General features: G+C 43.1%; 1 protein-coding gene across 8 annotated transcripts in view; it reads left to right on the top strand.

Annotated features, from left to right (window-relative positions):
- VPS13D (vacuolar protein sorting 13 homolog D) overlaps nucleotides 1-19,661 on the top strand; it is a 243,911-nt gene that overhangs the window by 155,555 nt on the left and 68,695 nt on the right. For 7 of the 8 annotated variants that reach the window (XM_035019759.1, XM_035019765.1, XM_035019764.1 and 4 more), the window contains 2 exons: nucleotides 4,313-4,447; nucleotides 5,585-5,752. In XM_035019759.1, coding sequence (XP_034875650.1) covers nucleotides 4,313-4,447; nucleotides 5,585-5,752 — 303 coding nt within the window. Of the gene's footprint in view, nucleotides 1-4,312; nucleotides 4,448-5,584; nucleotides 5,753-18,212; nucleotides 18,347-19,661 lie in introns of those variants that run through there. The other variant, XM_035019766.1, reaches the window with a different exon arrangement.

Here is a 19,661-nt window from a genome sequence, read left to right as displayed (position 1 = left end):
AGAGAAAGGACAGACAGAAAAGAGCCCCCCGTAGTCTGAGCTGCTGTATGTCTTGAGGCAGATGCCAATTTCTAGGTAACCTCATTTGAGAGAGGCCAAGCAGAAAGTGGCACTCAAGAGGCAGGAAGACAAAATAGACTTTTTAGCAATTTTCTGGTGCCAGGGAGATTAAAAGTGGAGGAATTGAATTGGTTGTCAGTTGAGATCACTGACACTACACCAGGCCTTATAAAGACTGAAATAGACCAAGGGTTACAAAGACTGAAATCCAGCCTTGAGAAAGCCCAAATCCTGATCGGATGAAGCCTCTTTAACTGCCTGCTAGAAACTAAAGACTCATCCAAAGTCTGTAAAAGTTTTCATAGAAAATGTTATATTCAGTCACAAATTACTGGGCCTACCAAGAGAGGGGACCAAGAATAAAAACAGACACTAGAAGCAGACCCACAGATAAACCAAATGTTGGCATTATCAAACACAGAATTTTAAAGAATAAATGTTAAGTGTGTTCAAGAAGTTTACCAGAAAACTATAATCTATATTTTGAAGATAAATAAAGGAAAATTACAGACCAGAATTGTTTCATGAACATAGAAGAAAGAAATCTGAACAACATATTAACAAATCAAATACAGCAGTGTATAAGAAGGAAAAAATAACTAAATTGGGTTTATTCCAGGAATGTAAGTATCAGTATTTTCAGATAAATTATGTAATTAACCACATCAACAAAATGAAAAGCAGAAAAAATATGGTTATCTCAATAGTTGCACAAAAGCTGTTGACAAAATTCAACATCTATTTATGATAAGAATCAAGCAAAAAAGAAAAAAAGGGAACTGCCTTAATCTGATAAAATGTATCTATAAAAAAGCTACAACAAACATACTCAGTGGTGATATATTGAAAGCAGGGAAGGGGCCAGCCCATTATCACTACTTCAGTTCACTGTCATACTGGAGATCACAGCCAGTGCAATACAGCTAGAAAGATTACAGAAGAAATAAAAGAAAGAAAAGCTGTAAGAACTGGACAGGAAAATGAAAACTGTTATTTGCAGAGAACATGAATATGTACCTAGAAAATCTAAAAGAATGTACAGATAAGTTACTATCTGAATGAATAAGTAAATTTACAAAGGTCACTGGACACAGTGTACAAAAATCAATTGTATTTCTACATTTCAGCAACAATTATAGAGAAAAGGAAAGTTTGGAGGATGTAATTTACAATAGTGTTAAGAAAGCATCAAATATAATATCATTATCTATTGCTGTGTGACAAACCACTCCAGCACTTAGTGGTTCATTTATTTGTTCACAATTCTGTGGGTCAGCAATTTGGGCTGGAGTCTGTTGAATGCTTCTTCTGTTGGGCTCACCTGTGGTTATTGATCTGGCAATCAACTGAGAGTGACTAGCTTATGATGACCTTACTCACATGTCAAGTATTAGGTGTTGACTGTCAAAAGAACCTCCTTCCACATGGTCTCTCAGCTTCTTCACATGGTGGAAGTGTCAAAAGGGCAGAGCAGAAGCTCCAAGATCTCTTGAGGCCTAGGCTCAGCGGTCACAGTGTTACTTCCACTGCATTTTCTTGGTTGAAGCAAATATACAAGGTCAGTGCAGATGAAAGAGTCTCTACTAATGGTACAAGATGTAAAGAATATATGGCCATTTTTAATCTACTAAGATACCTAGGAATAAATCCAACAAAGGGTGTATATAAGACCCCTGCATGAAAAACAATGTAACATTATTAAGAGAAAAGAGAACTGAATAGATAAGGGGACATATCACATCAATACACTGAAAGATTTAATAATGTGAAGTTGTCATTTCTCCTCAAATTGATCTATAGATTCAATGCAATCTTGATGAAAATTCCAACAATTTTTTTGCGGCAGATTGACAAGCTGATTCAAAAATGTATTTGGAAATGAAAAATGCAAAGAATAACCAGGGTAATCCTGAAAAAAAAAAAAAAAAAAAAGAACAAAGTTGGAGAGCTTATACTATTAGACTTCAAGACTCATTACAAAACCATAGTAATTAAGACAGTGTGGTATTGGTAGAAGGCAGGACAAAATGAAACACAGGAGGGAATCCAGAAACAGACACATAAATTCAGTTACTCAACTTATGACAAAGTTTACACTGTACTGAAGTAGGGGAGAGGGTGATCGTTTCAGTGAACATTACTTAGTTAATTAGGTATCCATCTGGAAAAAAATGGATCTTGATTTCTGCTTCACACCATATAAAATATCAAGTCCAAGTAGATTATAGATTTAAATATGAAAAGTAAAACAATAAAAATTTTTTAGGTAAACACAGGGAGTATCTTTATGACCTTGATGTAGATAATAATTTTTTTTAAGATTTTATTTGTTTATTTGACAGAGAGGGAGAGCACAAACAGGGGGAGTGGCAGGCAGGGGAAGAGGGAGAAGCAGGCTCCCTGCTGAGCAGAGAGCCCGATGTAGGGCTGGATCCCAAGACCCGAGCTGAAGGCAGACACTTAACCAACTGAGCCACCCAGGTGTCCTGATAATAATTTCTTAACCAGGAAACAGAAAGCTCGTTTCCTAAAGGAAAAGATCAATAAGTTAGATTTCATTAAAACAGAATGTCTGATCATCAAAAAATGCTATTTAAAACGTTAAAAGTCACGGAATGGGAAAAGATCATTGCAATTAATTGCAGTACATCTGTTCACCAGAGGACTTGTATACAGGATGGATAACAAAAACGGGGATGCCTGGGTGGCTTGGTCGGTTAAGTGTCTGCCTTTGGCTCAAGTCATGATCCTAGGATTCTGGGATCAAGTCCTGCATCAGGCTCCTTGCTCGGTGGGGAGCCTGCTTCTCCCTCTGCCTGCCACTCTCCCTGCTTGTGCTCACTCTCTCTTTCTCTCTCTGACAAATAAATAAATAAAATCATTTATAAAAAAGAAAGAAAGAAAGAAAGAAATGCCTACAAAGCAATAAGTAAAAAACAGACAGCCCACTACAAAAATGAGCAAAAGACTTGAGTAGGCACTTAACAAAAAGGGATATCCAAATGGCCAATATATGTGTGAAAAGGTGCTTGATCTCGTGCTTCACCAGGAAAATAGAAATTAAAACCACACTGAGATACCATTACATACCCATCAGCATGTTTGTCTTTTAAAAGACTGTCTAGTGGTGCCTGGGTGGCTCAGTTGGTTAAGCGACTGCCTTCAGCTCAGGTCATGATCCTGGAGTCCCGGGATCGAGTCCCGCATCGGGCTCCCTGCTCAGCAGGGAGTCTGCTTCTCCCTCTGACCCTCCTCCCTCTTATGCTCTCTATCATTCTCTCTCTCTCTCTAATAAATAAATAAAAATCTTAAAAAAAATAATAAAAGGCTGTCTATACTGAGTGTTGATGAGGATGTAGAACAACAGGAAATTCCATAGACTGCCGAAGGGATTGTAAACCAGTTCACCTGCTGGGGATGACTGTTGGGCAGAACTGCGTGTACTAGGGTTGAACAGGTATATTCTTTGTGACACAGCAGCTCCACTCCCAGGTATATAGTCAAGAAAAGGGCATACAAATGTGCCCCCAAAGACATGTCCGCGAATGTTCATAGCAGCGTTGTTCATTACAGCCAAAAGCTTGAAACAGCACAACTGTTTATCAACAACGGTGGCTTAATAAATTGCGTTTTATTCGTATATTAGAATACTAACAATGAAACTTAAGCAACCGCAGCTATATGTAACGCCCAAAGTACATACTGATGGTTTCCTTTATATAACATTCAAAGCAGGAAAAACTAACGTATGGTGGTAGAAGTCAGGATAGTGGTTACCCTAGGGGAGGAGAGAGTAGTGATGGGGAGGCCCCAGCTGGGGTGGGGGGTGCTTCCAACATGGGAATAATAATTTACTCTCAGGTCTCCCGGGTGGTATTACATGTTTGTTGTGTTCACTTTAGGGGGAAAAAAATCATTGAACTATATACATTTGGTTAATACACCTTTCTATATGTGTGGTAACTTCAGTCAAAAAAGTAAAACACAACACGCAAAACAGACCAGAAAGAATTATGCTGTGAAGCTAATAGTGTTTATTTCTATGTGACCTGTGTTACTTTGAGTGACATATATATTTTTTTTTTACGAATGTTTTACTTTTATAATTACAGGGAAAATCCTTATTTATAAATATCAAAGCCTTGACACTGATTAGAAAGTTGATATGTAGCTTTCATGGAATCCAAAATTATAGTACCCTGGAAGGCCATCAAATGGCTAACGTATGTCATTTCCTTTCTTCCCTAACTAGGCCCTAAAAAGTACCTTGGGATTTCCACTGATTCGGTTTGAGGACGCTGTGATTAATCTGGATCCATTCACTCGGGTACATCCCTATGAGACCAAGGAGTTCATCATCAATGATATCCTCAAACATTTCCAGGAGGTGAGCTTTGGAGAAATCCTTAGTGGCTGGAACATAAGCAGAATGTTTGTTTTGGTTGTTTGGGAATTTTGGTTACTAAGGCATTACTATTGAGAACCCAGTTAAACATTTGCTGTGTTAGGGGTCAGGTCACAGCCCATGAAGCCCATACACATCCTGAAAATCCTGAAACAGTGTATTTGATTTATGAGCTGTTAGTCTTGTCCCTCAGAGAACCAGTCTCAGGGGCTTCCACCAGATTAGTCACAACTCTTAAGCGTGTAGTTGATGCTTTAATGGTAACACAAAATACTGTGACCTCTCTATTTACTGGGCATCGGCCTACTTTCAACAACCACATCAGTGTTCTTGGAGCCTATGAGATCCTGCCCTAGAGTTGAACTTCACAATTTTCTTAATCAAGTTGGACATTTTCCATTTTGTAATTATTATCCAGACTCTTCAATAAATAGATAGGTCAAGATCATATCAAATTTATTAACTGTCAAAGTTAAAATATATTATATTCCTGCTTCCTTTTCTTCCTCCTCCCTCCCATCTCCCTCCTTTCCTTCTTTGCTTCCTTCCTTGACTTTCTTAATTGGTGATATTTTCACTAAACTGTGAGGAGAGTGACATAGCAGATATCCCTGGAATCTGGAATCAGACAGTGGAGGAATGCAGAAAGTGGAGGGTTGCTTGGTAGGTCTGAACATGCCCTCTTTATGCACCCCCCCCCCCCCCCGCCGCCAGTTATGAGGGGAGCTCCCACTCTATTCTCTTCCTTCATTTTCCTTCTAGAACTCTCCTGCTGCTGCTGAGTTCCCTATTTGTAGGAACAATGGAGAATGTGATATATATGCTAATAAATATTTGTAAAGGGCCTTTCCTGTTTCAAAGCTCTTGCTTATTCTTCGGAATGGCTTTGAGGAGTATTTCTGAGTACCGAAAGTCATCTCTGGGGTACATGCATGGGGAGAGCTTGGGTGGAGCTCGTGGAAGGATAGGAGTTGGCAGTTGATGAGGATTAGGGGGTCATCGTGGGAGGTGATGAGAATGGAGGATGAGACAGATTTCTAACCTTTTTGCTCAGGACATTCTACCTGCAAGTATCATCAGGTGCTGGTTCTCATCTCCTCTGTCTGCCCCATTTCACAGGAACTCCTCAGCCAGGCAGCTCGGATCTTGGGATCCGTGGACTTTCTCGGCAATCCCATGGGGCTGTTGAATGATGTTTCTGAAGGGGTTACTGGACTGATAAAGTATGGAAATGTCGGGGGCCTCATCAGAAATGTCACACACGGTGTATCAAACTCTGCTGCCAAGGTAAGGAAAGAAAGGTGAAATCCATTGTCACTAACGTGAAGAGTCCTCCAAGTCCCCGTGATTCTGTCGTAGCTGTGAGGCTGTGAGGAGCCACACACCTGCCCTGCCTCCCTGCCCCTTTGACGACCTGGCGCCAGGTCCGCTGAGCCCCCTGTGGTACGTCATCTTCTTTGTGTCCACCACTGTCGCCTTTTCCCAGGCTTCGGTTGTCCCCTCCCTGGGTCACTGCGCTAGCCCCCCAACCCCCTGGACTCCACTGCAGCCTGCACAATGCCTCCAGAGTGAACTCCCTTTTTAGAAACCTAGGATTTGATTGTGCTGTTCTCCTGCCTAAAATCTACCAGTTATTTCCCACAGCTTACAGGATAAAGTCCAAACTGAAAATGGGCTTCTAGAGCAGTGGAAGGAAGGACAGTGGTGTAATTCTCCTGGGTCCTGCTGTCTGGTTGGCTTTTTTGTTCATTGGCCTCTTGTTTAGTGGACATCTCGTTATTCCACAATTTGTTTTTTGGCAGGAGCTCACTGTATGTGTGAAGCTGGGAAAGGCGAAGGTAGCTGGAGGGGAGTTGCTGTTTGACAGCATGCGGAAGGCCTCTGCTTCCCTCCCCTTCCTGTCAACTCCACAGACTTTCCTCCTAGAGACTGGCCTTCCCTAGAGGACTGGGTCCTCTCGGCTTCTTTCTGGTGGAGCCTGTGTGGCGGTGAAATCATAGGGGCCCTGTGCCGTGGGCCATGCGGGTGTAAAGCTGGCTCTAGCGTAGAGAGGCTTTACTGGTGCCACATAGGAGGCTGTCTTGAAGGGCAGGTGAGAACATGGGTTGAGCAATACTTCTGTATTGCACAGCGATCCTGGTAACAGTGTGTGAAGGCTGGGGACTTATTTCTGTTTTCCAAACTCTTTTCTAGAGAGGATAGTTCTTCAGTCAGGTCAGTTTGCAGGACAGTAGTTATATTCAGTGGTGGACTGTTTGGCTTGTGGTTCAAAATAGGCAGCAAAGAGGCAGGAGAGACTCTCTAAATCATGGTTGGGAGACAGACTCGGCTTCAGAGTCGGAGTGAGCATGCACACTTCTGCCTTGAATCACTGCTCATGCAGACCCGGGACCTTCACCCCGGCAGCGACAAGACTCGTGACAGTGGTGGTGCAGATTGCCTAGTGTCCTTTCAGCTACTCAACTTGGTATAAACAGATGCACTTAAATGTTCAGTTGTAAAGGCCCAGCTGCGAGATTTTATTGAATTTGATGAAATTCTAACTAACATAGAGAAGCCTCCTTGGTTTTATAAATTGCTTTCTTAGTTATTGTACCCCTGGGCTTTGCTTTTTGAGGAAGAAATGCACTTATGGTTTTTGAGGGACCTTCCTCAACCTGGAATCGAAACGCAGTGACCTCATAGGCTCACTGTAAAGATAAAGGAGATAGCACGTTCCGAAAACTTTGAAAAATAGATGCTGGACAAGAGAAATGGGTCCTCACTCTGACTCTTACATTTGCATCAGTGTACAATGTTCAGACTTTAGCCACCAGAGAACCATCAGTACCCCCGAAACAAAAGCCACAATGTTCCAGTCTACGGAGGAGGAGGAGGGTGTCAGGCATGAAGCGTGGGAGAACCAAACTCCATCTGGGCCAGTTTGGCTGTTAGGAAATTCCTCTGTCGTTAGCCTTGATGAGAATGAAGAAGCTGGAAACTTGCCTGTGGCCTCTGCACAGGTGAGACCTTTTCTGGGTTTCTCCAGAGTTTCTCTGTAACATCCTGGTGGAAAGGGTTGGCCCTTTCTTTATTCTCCCTCATTTATGGAAGTCTCTTGTGTTTCTTGGTTCTTCTGCTTCCCCTGGAAAACGGTTTTTAAAGCCTGAGGGTCCGCCCAAGAAGAGAACTGATGCAGAAAGAAAGGACAGAATGCTCCTTATCCCGAGCCTCACCCCCAAATCTATATGAAGGTCCGGGTGGCCCTGATCAGCATTTTATTGGATATCAGGCTTTATATTGTCATTGGATTTGCATGGGGGACTGCCTTCCAGGGCCCAGGGCCTCTTGAATGGGAACCCTGCTCCCCATGTGGTTGGGGTCCTTCTTCGTGTAATTCTCTTGCCTTTAGAAAGCTAATCAGTGTTGGCATCAGAGGCTGCTACTCAGAGGAATTGCTGTGTAAATTTGTTTGGATACCAGGAACCCTGGGTGTGTTATAAAAATTAGTCCATATATCTAAGATGAGAAAGCAAGGAACTTAACATTACCATTTCTTGTTGGAAATGGTAGCTCCAGAAGCCAGGTCTGTCAACTAAATACCCACTCAGGTCATCTGTGATTCCGTATGTATGTAGTTTGGCTAAAGATTTCCATTTTCTTGAAGTTTTGTGGGTTGAAATCAGACCTTAAATGTTGCTTTGGGAGAGTGTTTTGTTTGCTTTTGTGTGTCCATGAGAGGAGTTAGAAGGAAGTGCAGATGACCACAATAATGAACTGTTGGCCTGTGGGAAGTATTTCTCTAAAGAGCGCCTGAGTTCTCATGATTAAAGAAAGGGGTCAGAAGATAAAACTGCACCTCCCAAGCCCACCGGCCAGCCCCACTTGGCTGCAAAGACCAAAGGGCTTTAGCCTTGGTTCATTGTGCTTCGAGTGGAATGGAAAATCTCCATAAACTTCTTGAAAATAATTAGAAATATTGTATATCTGTGTATTCTTCTGGAGGAAGAATCTCAAGTTTTTATTGGCTTGTCAGAGAGTCTTATGGCTCCCCAAGATCATCCAGCACTACTGCAGACATAGGCTTGTTCACTGAGGGGAAGTGTAGGGCTGACAGTTGGGGATACCTGGGTTCTAACCCTAGTCCTGCCTTTAAATAATCTTTTTATCTCTAACTCTTGAGGTGTTGTTTTTTTTTAACCTATGAAACGATGATGTTAATCTCCCCACCCCCCCACCCCGGTCCCACTGACCTGAGGAGCAAAAGAGATCAGGTATGTGAAAACCTAGTGAGAAGTTAAAAGGGAATTCATTCTGTCACACAAGAAAGTAATAGATCTGCAGGTCTTACTTGTCTCTGGATAGATGTTGTGAATTATTCACAGCAAATTTTTTATTTCAGGTCCATCATATCCGCTTCTGGAAGTCTTCATTACAGTTTTAACTGTTACTTAATTTATTTAATATTAGCCTCAAGGAAATAGGACTAGGAAATAATCTGTGCACTTTGTCCCCTTTACTTCTCTAAGCCTTTTCTTCTCATCGTCCAACTCCCAGAAATCTTATGGATTCCAAATCTAAGGTGATACGACTTAGGGACTGGGCACCAAGCTGTGAGCACCTGACTTCCTTGCCTGGATCTTGGCAAAGGACTCTAACCCTTCGAGTAGAACCTCAAAGATCTGATCCCCTTCCTAAGGCCATGACAAGATGATCGCTGCAAGAGTCCTTTCCAGGAATAGGATTTATTTAAGAAAAGCACAGCATTTCAAATTCCAGAAGCATGTTGGAGGAACAGGTTTCTTTCTGCGGCATGAACTGCAGAGAGCACACTTTGACCTAGTCAGATGTCATACGAATATCTGTAGACCTTCTCTTTCAAAGCCAGAGAATTGAGGAGAGGTGCATTGCCTACATTCCCTCTCTTCTGTGGAATCTAATTTCTTCTATCTGTGATTATTGTATAATACTCTCATATACTTAGAGGAAAATTCCATAATTATTCTAAAACAAAAAAAGTTTTTCTCGAACTGAGAGAATTTCAGTTGTCAACAATAGAACAAATGATTCCATTCTCTTTCCTGGCCCTGTAGAAGCTTAGCATTTGCTCCGGCCAGCTGTTGTTCGGTCTTCCCTCAGGAAGCCAACAACTCTGTAATTTCTTCCAGCAAAGGGGAGGAGCACTTTTGATTGTCACTAATGGAACCCCTGCTCTGTTCTGTCTTGCTTTCCATCCCTCTGCTTGTGTCTTTATCAAGGCAGTGTGGGATGCTTTTGATCATGGGTACCTTTTTGACCCCAGGCATCTTTTTGACTTATGTTTATGAATGTAAATATTTTAATAACTTTTCTCTTTTTAACTGTATTTTCATCACAATCATTAGATACTAGATGGGCGCCTGGGTGGCTCAGATGGTTAAGCGTCTGTCTTCGGCTCAGGTCATGATCTCAGGGTCCTGGGATCGAGTCCCGCATCGGGCTTCCTGCTCCTTGGGAGCCTGCTTCTCCCTCTGCCTCTCTCTCTTGCTCTCTGTCTCTCATGAATAATTAAATAAAATCTTAAAAAAAAAATCATTAGATACTAGAATTCATGGTTCGGTACTCACTGCATGTTGGTTTTGCTGGCAATCTTTGCAGTTGTATGGTGGGCTCATTTCTTTCTCTTTTGCTGTATGGCAATTATTCCTACCCAGCCCAGACTTCCCAGCTCAGATCCTACAGATCTAAATTTTTGTCAAGGAGATGGGAGTTTTCTGTTGGTTTTGGTTAATACATTTTATTCTGTGCCATTTTCATCATTGTTTTATTGTTTTAAATCAGGTTGGTTTGTTATGAATTGGATAAAGACCTAATAGTTTTACATTATTTCTTGGTGCAAACAGCATTAGTGGGAAAAAGATGGAGGAACAAGGTTGAAACATGCTGCTTCACTATGGAACCCATACTAATTTATAAACATTTATTGACCACCTTCTATTTGTCAGGCCTTGTGATAGAACTCTTACAGATATGTATGTTAGTCACTGTCCTTCAAATCAGGACACTGAGTCTCAGAGAGTTTAATAATTTTCTCAAGGTCACACGACTAGAAATGACAGGGATGGATTTGGAACCAAGTCTAGCTAATTCTAAAGGCCTTGTGTTTTTCCCCTGTGTTTTTCCTTTGCATCTGTAGGGCTTCTTTCCAGGCACCATAAAGAATATAAACAATTAGTTACTGCTAACTTCCCACCAGAAGCTTACTATCTGACATCACTTTGTTAGCTGGTAAGGAGACTGCCATCAGATCATCTGTGTCACAGAGGAGGCCCTCAGGAAATGGTGGTGGTCATGGTCATTCTTGTGTTAGATTGGTCGGGACCATCACCATCCCTTTGTGAGTAGTAAGAACCTTGGAGATTGCAAACATGGTTTTACTCATGTGGTATCATTTGGTCATTAGAATAACCTGCTCAGTAGATAGGATGGACAGTATTAGCCCCGTTATATAAATGAAGACACTGAGACCCAGAGAGGTAAGGTGACTTGCCCAGGGTCAGTCAGGTAACTGTAGAGCCAGGAGATGCTCTTCTGCACTAGTACCTCAATTCTCACTTTTATTTTTTTAATTTTTATTAACATATAAGGTATTATTTGTTTCAGGGGTACAGGTCTGTGATTCATCAGTCTTACACAACACCTAGCGCTCACCACAACATATACCCTCCCCAATGTCCATCACCCAGCCACCCCGTCCCCTTACCGCCCTCCCCTCCAGCAACCCTCAGTTTGTTTCTTGAGATTAAGAGTCTCTATGGTTTGTCTCCCTCTCTGGTTTCATCTTGTTTCATTTTTTCCTCTCTTCCCCTATGATCCTCTGTTCTGTTTCTTAAATTCTGCAAAGCAGTGAGATCATATGATAATTGTCTTTCTCTGATTGACTTATTTCACTTAGCATAATACCCTCTAGTTCCATCCACATTGTCGCAAATGGCAAGATTTCATTTTCTGATGGCTGCGTAATATTCCATTGTACATATAGACCACATCTTCTTTATCCATTCATCTGTCGATGGACATCTGGGCTCTTTCCATAGTTTGACTATTGTGGACATTGCTGCTATGAATCAATTCTCATTTTTAGTTACACTTTTGAGATATTGCTAATGGCTTGATTTGTTTAGACATGCCTCTCTATATTAAAAAAATAAAAACAACAACAAGAAAAAAACCAAAAAGCCCTGCCCAGTCTTAGAATGAACTTTGATAGCTTCTAGGAAAACCATCTGAAGATAAATATAAGCAAGTTACATGTGAGAGAGAGAGAGAAAGAGAGAGAGATGAGTCTGTTTGGATAGTTCAGTGGAAAACCTGGCTAGGACTTTAGGTAATATTTTGTTCCAGTTCTCTGGTCTCTAGTGTGTGGAGGAGCCACTTCCCTTCCAAGAGAACCTTCCACTGGCCCTTTGTGCCCAGGAGACCAGATCTGGGGCAGAGCAGTGATCCAGTGGACAGTGGCTTCCGTGTCCCTGCACACGGAGACTCTCAGGCAGCCTCTGCCCTCAGCCAGTCTCCTGCTGTATATACTGGGACTTTGTTGAGGGCAGAGGGGTCCATCTGCCTTTTGTTTAAGAAACAGCATTTGTTTGTGTTTGTTTTGTGGGCAATGTATTTGTAAGGCTCAAACAAAACTGAGAGCACTGTTTATGCAAGGCAGAAGTTTTATCTTTGCACAAAAGAATGTACTGAGTGCCTGCCTGCATGGATTCTGAAGGGGAAAAGGCAATTTATGACTTGTATCTGTTTTTGTCATTATGTATGACTGCTACATTTTATAGTTGAGGTGATTATCCTCATAATAGCTTTTCCATGTACCTATAAGCAAGTAATAGGTGAATGCCTTCTTATAAGTGTTGGGGTCTTAATGTATTTAAGTTGGCACAAAACTTTAAGTTAAATGAAATTCAATTCAGACAGCACTGTATCCCTTAGAGATGTAGTTTTCTGTTTTCACAAAGACTTTGATCTAAATAAGACGCCCAAGGGATTTCTTTTCCAGCCACGAGGACAAGTTGTTGTATATAGAAAAATGACTCAAATTCTTGGCAACAGTTTTTGTTTTATTTTCCTCTGATAACCTGGAATGCTAAAATGATTCCTTTAGTCTGGGCTCTTTTTGGTTAGAGGCAAATTTTAGATGCTGAATGACCCATCCGTGATCTATCCTAACTTGGTCAAATCTCAGATATCTGTGGGAACTGGAAGTGTGTTGGGTGGCATGAGAATCACATGAGTGACCACAATTCCCAGGTGTCCCCACTACCCTACTTAACAGGCTTGCTTACAAAGGAGCTCAGGGAATGGGGTCTAGCTGCCCCCTCTTTTCACCCTAAACAATCAGTTCAATAGCCAGAAGTAGCAAGGAGACAATACTACCGTCAAAGCTCTGTTTTTGAAACAGAAAGATTAGAGAAGTTCACCTTTGTCTTGATGCCCTAATAGTAGTTCAGTTAGGAATCAGGTCCTTAAATTATCTTCTTAGACTGAAAATCTCGTATTTCAGAGGAATTTACTCTGTCTTCCAAAACTGCAGTCTATGTGGTGGAAAAGTATGTTCAGTTGCTAAATTGAAAAGGCAGGAAATATTTGTGTCCCCCAAAGACTAGTGGTTTTCTACCCCAGTGTAAACATGGTGAGTAAAAGAATAATATGCTCAAGCTTTCTTGGGTTGACTGGTTCCCCCCAGAGATGTGGTGGTGCATCCCTTGTCTGCATTTCAATATGATTCATACCAGGATTTGCCCTTTCTTGCAGAGGTGAGGACTATAACCCATGTTGATAAACACATGAAGGACAAATCAAATTCCTATTCTTGGCAGGAAAAGGTCAAAATACTTGCTCTGTTTAGGAGGTCTTTTCTGTTTTCCTTTACTTCTTTCTTCCTTCTAATTGTCATCTCCAGAAGGCTCTCCATTTTAAAGGAAAGCTGACCCCAAGTGTTTTCTTAGGGGAAAGAGAGGACTCCTTGGTCAGTATGATCCTAAAAGATCAGAAGGGGACGTGGATAATACAGCCTGCATTTACTGAGCAGCTCCTGCATGTCGGGTGTGGGACTGTCTCGTTTAATTTTCACATGGACCCTTCAAGGAAGGAGGGGTTCTCTCTCTCTCATACAGATGAGAAAAGCAAGACCACAAATGGTCAGTGACCTTGATTAAAGCTTAATAATGAGTGAGCGTTGGGAGCCTGGGTATTTTCCTCCCCACGGTGCAGCTTCACAGATAAAATCCTCTGCTCAACCCAGACCACATAGAAGCTAGAACACAAGCAGTTGGAAATGAAGTCATTTAAGAGTGAAGCTCAAACAGTTTTCCGTTCATTCCCTGCTTCAGCTCTTGTGCGTTGGTGCTCGCAGTTTTCCGGCTGCGATCCCTAGGCTTTCGGAATTAGTCTTCACTATCCGGGGATCCCTAACCTTGAGTGAGAGGCCTGAAATGGGAGAAAAGGACTGAAAGAGTTTTCTTTATCTGAACAGAAAATGTGTGGACTCAAAGGCATTTGAGTAAGCTGACTGTATTTTCTCATACCCCGAAGTGCTTGACCCCAGATTGATTGAGATGTGCGCCATGGAGGATGTGTGGCACTTGGGCCTTTGCTGCTGTCCTGGCCGGGAAGCAGGCCAGAGTTTCGGGCTGCCTCCCCTGAGCCCCTGTAGCGGTCTTCCCCTAAACGTATTGTGAAGTTGTCGTTTCCACCTCCCGAACCTTGCTGCTTTCGGCATTTCGAAGCCACTAGGATGTCATTTTAAAGCAAAAGATTTGATTTTTAGCCCAGAGGACATGAAAGAGGGGAGAGTGGTGCTTTTCCTTGCAAATTGAAGGCAGAAAGGAAGCTCATTTTCTTTCCTGCTCTTGTCTCTTCTCGCCTCCCCTTAGTCTTTGGACAACTGTCCAGATGTTGTAGAGGTGTCTCTGTCTCTGGGTTCTGTGAGCAGATAGGCTTTCAGGGGCTTGGCGATACCGTCACTTGAGTCAAGAAGCCAGATGGAGAAGGCGGGAGGCAGTGTGTTGTCCCTAGAGCAGTATGGTTAATTCTACTGACCTGTTCTATGGTGTGCTTCTCGGAGGAAAGAAGTAAGATTAACTTAGGATTTAAGCCTGCCTTGCAGGGATAATAATAATACTGCTTTGTATTTATTTTGATTTTTAGTTGTTGATATACCTGTGACCCTTTCTATAAGCCTGAAACCAGATGATATCATTACCAACACCATGAAGAAACCGAGGCCCATGGAAATAAGTAACTCACCCAGGATGATCAGACAGAAAGTAATAGAGCTTTGGACTTCTTCCTTGGTCTCCTAAATTCTAGAACATTGCTGGACAGGACTTCTTGAATCTTACCTGATAGTATAGAAATGACACGTACTCTGTATGACTTGGATTTTCTACCATCAGTGTTGTCTGTGAGCCTTGTTAGCAGGCCGCCCACCAACCCACAGAGAACACAGGTGGAGAAAAATGTATCTTTCCCTTTTAGAGGCTTCTTGAGTCATTCATTAACCATGGTGCTGTTGGTGTGAGGTATCTGGGAATCTTATGTTCGGGAGCACACAAACAGAATGTGTGGTGAGAGCAATTTTAGGACCGGAGTTTTATGGTGAAGTGGGGATGGTAGGGTGAACAATTTAAGCTTACAGCAGGACATTACATTAAGTGATTTCTGCAGTGTTGGAGGTGAGGAGAAATTCCCCCAGAGAGACCATGAAAGAAAAAGAAGATTCTTTCAGAAGGAGTGAGAGGCTAGCTTTTCCTTGGCTTTCTTCATAGCCAAATGAGGACATATCCAGGTCTCTTTTTTTTTTTTTCCAATTACTCATTAATTTATTCAAAATCAGTGATTGATCTCTTGTATTAGATATTGAAGTTATTACAGAGATGGCTGGCAACAGTGTCTGCCCTTAATGAATTTATGATCTAGTAGGAATGATAAGCAATGTATATTCAGACTTCGTATTGATTGTTTTAATTTCAAATTTCAGGCCTAACTTTTGTTTTGTTTTGTTTTGTTTACTTATCAGAGAGAGAGAGCACAAGCATGGGGAGCGGCAGGCAGAGGGAGAAGTAGGCTCCCTGCTGAGCAAGGAGCCCTATGTGGGACTCGATCCCAGGACCCCGGGATCATGACCCGAGCCGAAGGCAGAGGCCCAACCGACTGAGCCACCCAGGCATCCCCAGGCCTGACTCTTTAGGGAGGCTCAGCATGTCCCAAAGTGGTGACTCGGGCATGGTTAGTCAGTAAACAATAGAAGCACACCACACTTACCTCAAGCAGGCACGTGGGAAAGACGGCTTCCCCTTTTCTTTGCTGTTAAATGCCAGTGGAGAAACCTCCCCATGCCATTTCTTCTTCTTTTTAAGATTTATTTATTTATTTGCGAGAGAGCTCGCAAACGGGGGTGGGGGAAAGGAGAGGGAGAGCCAGAGGGAGAGAAGCCAGACTCCCCGCTGAGCGCAGAGCCCTACATGGAGCTCGATCCCAGGACCCTGAGATCACGACCTGAGCTGAAATCAAGAGTCGGGTGCTCAACCGACTATACCACCCAGGCGCCACCCCCACCATGCCATTTCTAAGACCAAGGAAATTTCCTAGTTTGGCACATGAGGACAGTGGAGATAAACTCAAAAACCAGGAGCCAAACTGGGGAGGTCAAGTAAAGAGTGAAGAGAAAGTGAGAGAAAGCCAGCTGTCCGGGTCACTTCCTGTTTCCCCAGTCACACTTGCTCCCCCTCACCTGTGCACTTCTGCTCATAATTATACCTGTTGGGAATGCCCTTCTCCACGTCTCTGGCCAAATGGCTCCAAGTTTGTAAGGTCCAGTGCAAATGCCCTGACAGATTCTCCCCACTCTGCGTTCCAAGGGCACTCTGTGCTTCCATTAAGGCAGGGACCACGTTTGCCCTTGGAAAATAATAGCCGAGTGTGCACATGTCTCAGACGTCCCCTCAGCAAACATTTATCATTGTCAGAGGCTAGGTGCTGGAGAGTGAAACTTATAAAAATGTGGTTTTTTTGAGGGCTGTGAAACAGGTAAGGCAGACAAATAACTAATCATAACGTAGAGAGAATGAGTGTTTCACCAGGGGTCTGCGCAAACTATTTGCATTTCCATGGGATCCATGCTCTGGGGGCTGAGGGGCAAGAACAATGTATCCTGTTCTTCGAGGGTGAGATGCGCTTGAGCAACATCTTGAGGCAATTGTCTGTGTTCCTGTGCGTCCAGGAGACTTAAAGCTCCCGAAATGCAAAGATCTAATCTGTCATTGGGTTGGTTTTTTTGCCTGTTTCCCCTGTGACAGCTGCGAATATTTGTCACAGGAAAACTGAAGGGATCCCAGGCTGTGTCCCCGGGTGCTCTCCTCTCTCTAGAGTCATCCACCAGCACTTTCACATGGTGTGCGTTCAACACAAGGTCACTGACTAAGTGACATTCCTGCTGGATTTTTTTATATTGTTGAACTATTTTACAGCTTTAAAGTTTATGCAGGATTTTCTTCCCAAACGCATCCGAAGCTGACTGAGATCCAGAATCGTGCTGCATGGATAGAAACACTGAGAGGAAAAGGCTGCTGACTTTCGGGGTCCCCTCTCCCTTCCCCATCACTCAGGGTCTAGGACATCGGCCGGGCTCGAAGGAGGCTGGGCGCACATTATTGGAGCTGGCCCAGGCTCTGCTGAAGGTATCAGGAAGCCTTGAGAAGTGGTTATAGGGGGAAAGAGGAGGAAACCCGGTCCCTCTTAATCCAATGAACTAAAATAATATTTATGGGAAATATGTTTGCTTTATTAGAGGAAGATGTTTAAGTAAACATTTCCTGCAAGCTATTGAATTTATACAACAATGCATTGGTTTGGAAGCAAGAGCTTTCAGTGTCTTCACTGAAAAGAAAATTAAGCAGAACATGATTCCAAACAGCCCATTGTTTCAGCTTTGTTGCCTTTGAATGTTTCAAAGCAGGATCTTATGGCCAGTGGGATTGTATTTTCTTTATTGGTAACTTGAAAATTGGCAGGGATGATGCCCAAGTTCTAACCGAAGAGCTACTAATAGCTCCTTGTCCTTTTATAGAAAGTAACCTTTGCAACACACTCTTGTTATTATTTGATCTTCACAAACTTAGACATTAAAGAGGGCAAGCGTTATTTGCACTTGCCAGAAGAAGAAATTGAATCACAGCAAAGGTAACTGCCTCCTGGGGGATTGACAGGGAGCTTGCAGAAGAGGACAGGACCCAGGGCTCCTTCCCGGCACCAGACTCTTTCTCTTAGACCTCGTGGCTGCCCTAGAAAGCACCACTGCCCCCTAAGGAGTTAAAGCACGTCTGTGAGGTGATGGAACCTTGCAACATCGCGGTGGGCCCAGCAGGGCTGGTGTGACGATCACTTCCCTTTTAGCGATGGGAGATGCAGGCACACAAGCTAAGTGGTTTTGCCAAAACCAGGCAGTCAGTGCTGGTGCCCAGGCCTCACAGCTGTAAGCCCACTGCTTGTCCCCGCCAGACTCTTCCCAGCAGAGGGCCGGAGGGGCTTTTGGGCATGGGGAGACAGCTGTGAACTAATCTGACTTTCCAAGAGAGGGCTTCACGTTCCTGGCACCCACACTACGTTGTGTGAACGCCTGGCTCTAAAATCTCTGTTGGGCATGCAAGTCTCCAGTCACAGCATCACTGAGAAACAAAGCCAGATCCCACCAGCCTGCTGCCACCTACCTGTTTGCTTTTGTGTCCAGGGGCAACAGCAAGGAGAGTTTGTGGGATTGCTGCAGTACATTATTTAAAAATCGACGAAAAGACAAATTGAGGTGCCTCAATGAAAAAGGTACATGGAGAGAGAAAAATTCTTGGGACTGAACACAAGGAAGAATTTGCCGCTGGCTTCTCTTTAAAAGATAAAACGCAATAGTGAACAGTGCCTAATTTCGGTATTTATTTATTTATTTATTTATTTATTTTTATTTCAGTATTTAAAAAAAAAAAATTGAGCTCTGTGAGAAGCCTCGTTTTAGTGATACTTCATTATGGTAACTTCACTCTCTCACCTCTCCCTTTCCACTGAACCCCAGCTTAATATTCTTCCTGAGAGAGGTCTTGAACCTACAACTCTTGTCACTCTTTCCAGCTGAACATCGCACAGCTAGCTCTTCCCAGACTCGAACCCTCTACACAACCTCTGATACATTTATAGGCACTCCTGGAACACAGATCTGGGAAAGAATTTGAAGGTCAGCTTTTCACCCTCCAGATTACAGATGGAGAAACTGAGACCCAGTCAGTTTCTCACAGCTCAGTCGTTAGTCACTGGGCCAGCTCCACCACTCTGGCCCTCTTGGCTACAAATCTGTCTTTGAGATGGGAGTCGGCAGCTTGTGGGGCCCGCTTATTGTCCTTCTAGAAGTGGAGGAGGAAGAAGTAGCGGGCCCAGGGCCCTGACTTTGGTACACTTTCTCAGCATTCTCGATGTTGAGTCAATCTGTTTGTACATCTGTCTCCCGCCCTAGATTGAGCTTCTTGAGGACAAGAGACTAAGTCCTATTCATCTTGGTATTTTTAACCCCAAGCGCACCCACCATGCATGGTATGCAGAAAGCCCTCGAGGGCTTGTTGAGCCAAACCAATCTGTTTTGTGTAAAGGTCAACCCACCCGAAGCTGGAAGGAAGTAAAGCTCCTTTGAAGGGCCTCGCATCACTGGTCCTTCAGCGGTGTCTCATCCAAAGAGCAAACCCAAGCAGAATCATACCTCACCTGGAAGCAAAACAAGACTTCCTCCTCCCACAAAACACAAATAGGGAGCCCCCCCCTTCATGGTTAGATGTAGGAAGCAATGAGTGAAATGATCTAGACAAAAAACTTGACTAGGCACGTGGTCTTTGGTTGATGCCACAATTAAGGTAACTTTGTTGGTTAAAGTGGATTTCTTGGAATTTCTCCAAATGTTCATATGTTTATCTGCATGTTGTTCGTTATGATTGTTGTCACTGGGCTCTTTCTAAAGTCTGTGTGAGTTAGGAGAGAGGGAGGGGAGAGAAGAGGGGGAAAGGGAACCTTCTGTATGGATTCTGACCAAGCAAAGAAAACGGCTGCTTGCTGTTCTCTCCCTGAACGCAGCAAATAGGAACGTGTGCAGTCGCCCGCTGCCCAGCAACCTGAAAGAACTTGATTATGAGAACACTTTGATCTA

This window comes from Mirounga leonina, unplaced genomic scaffold (genome assembly GCF_011800145.1).
Source record: "Mirounga leonina isolate KUSES-001 unplaced genomic scaffold, KU_Mleo_1.0 Mir_173, whole genome shotgun sequence".
Taxonomy (NCBI): domain Eukaryota; kingdom Metazoa; phylum Chordata; class Mammalia; order Carnivora; family Phocidae; genus Mirounga; species Mirounga leonina.
Note: the sequence above shows the minus strand (reverse complement) of the source record. Positions and strands in the feature narration are given on the sequence as shown.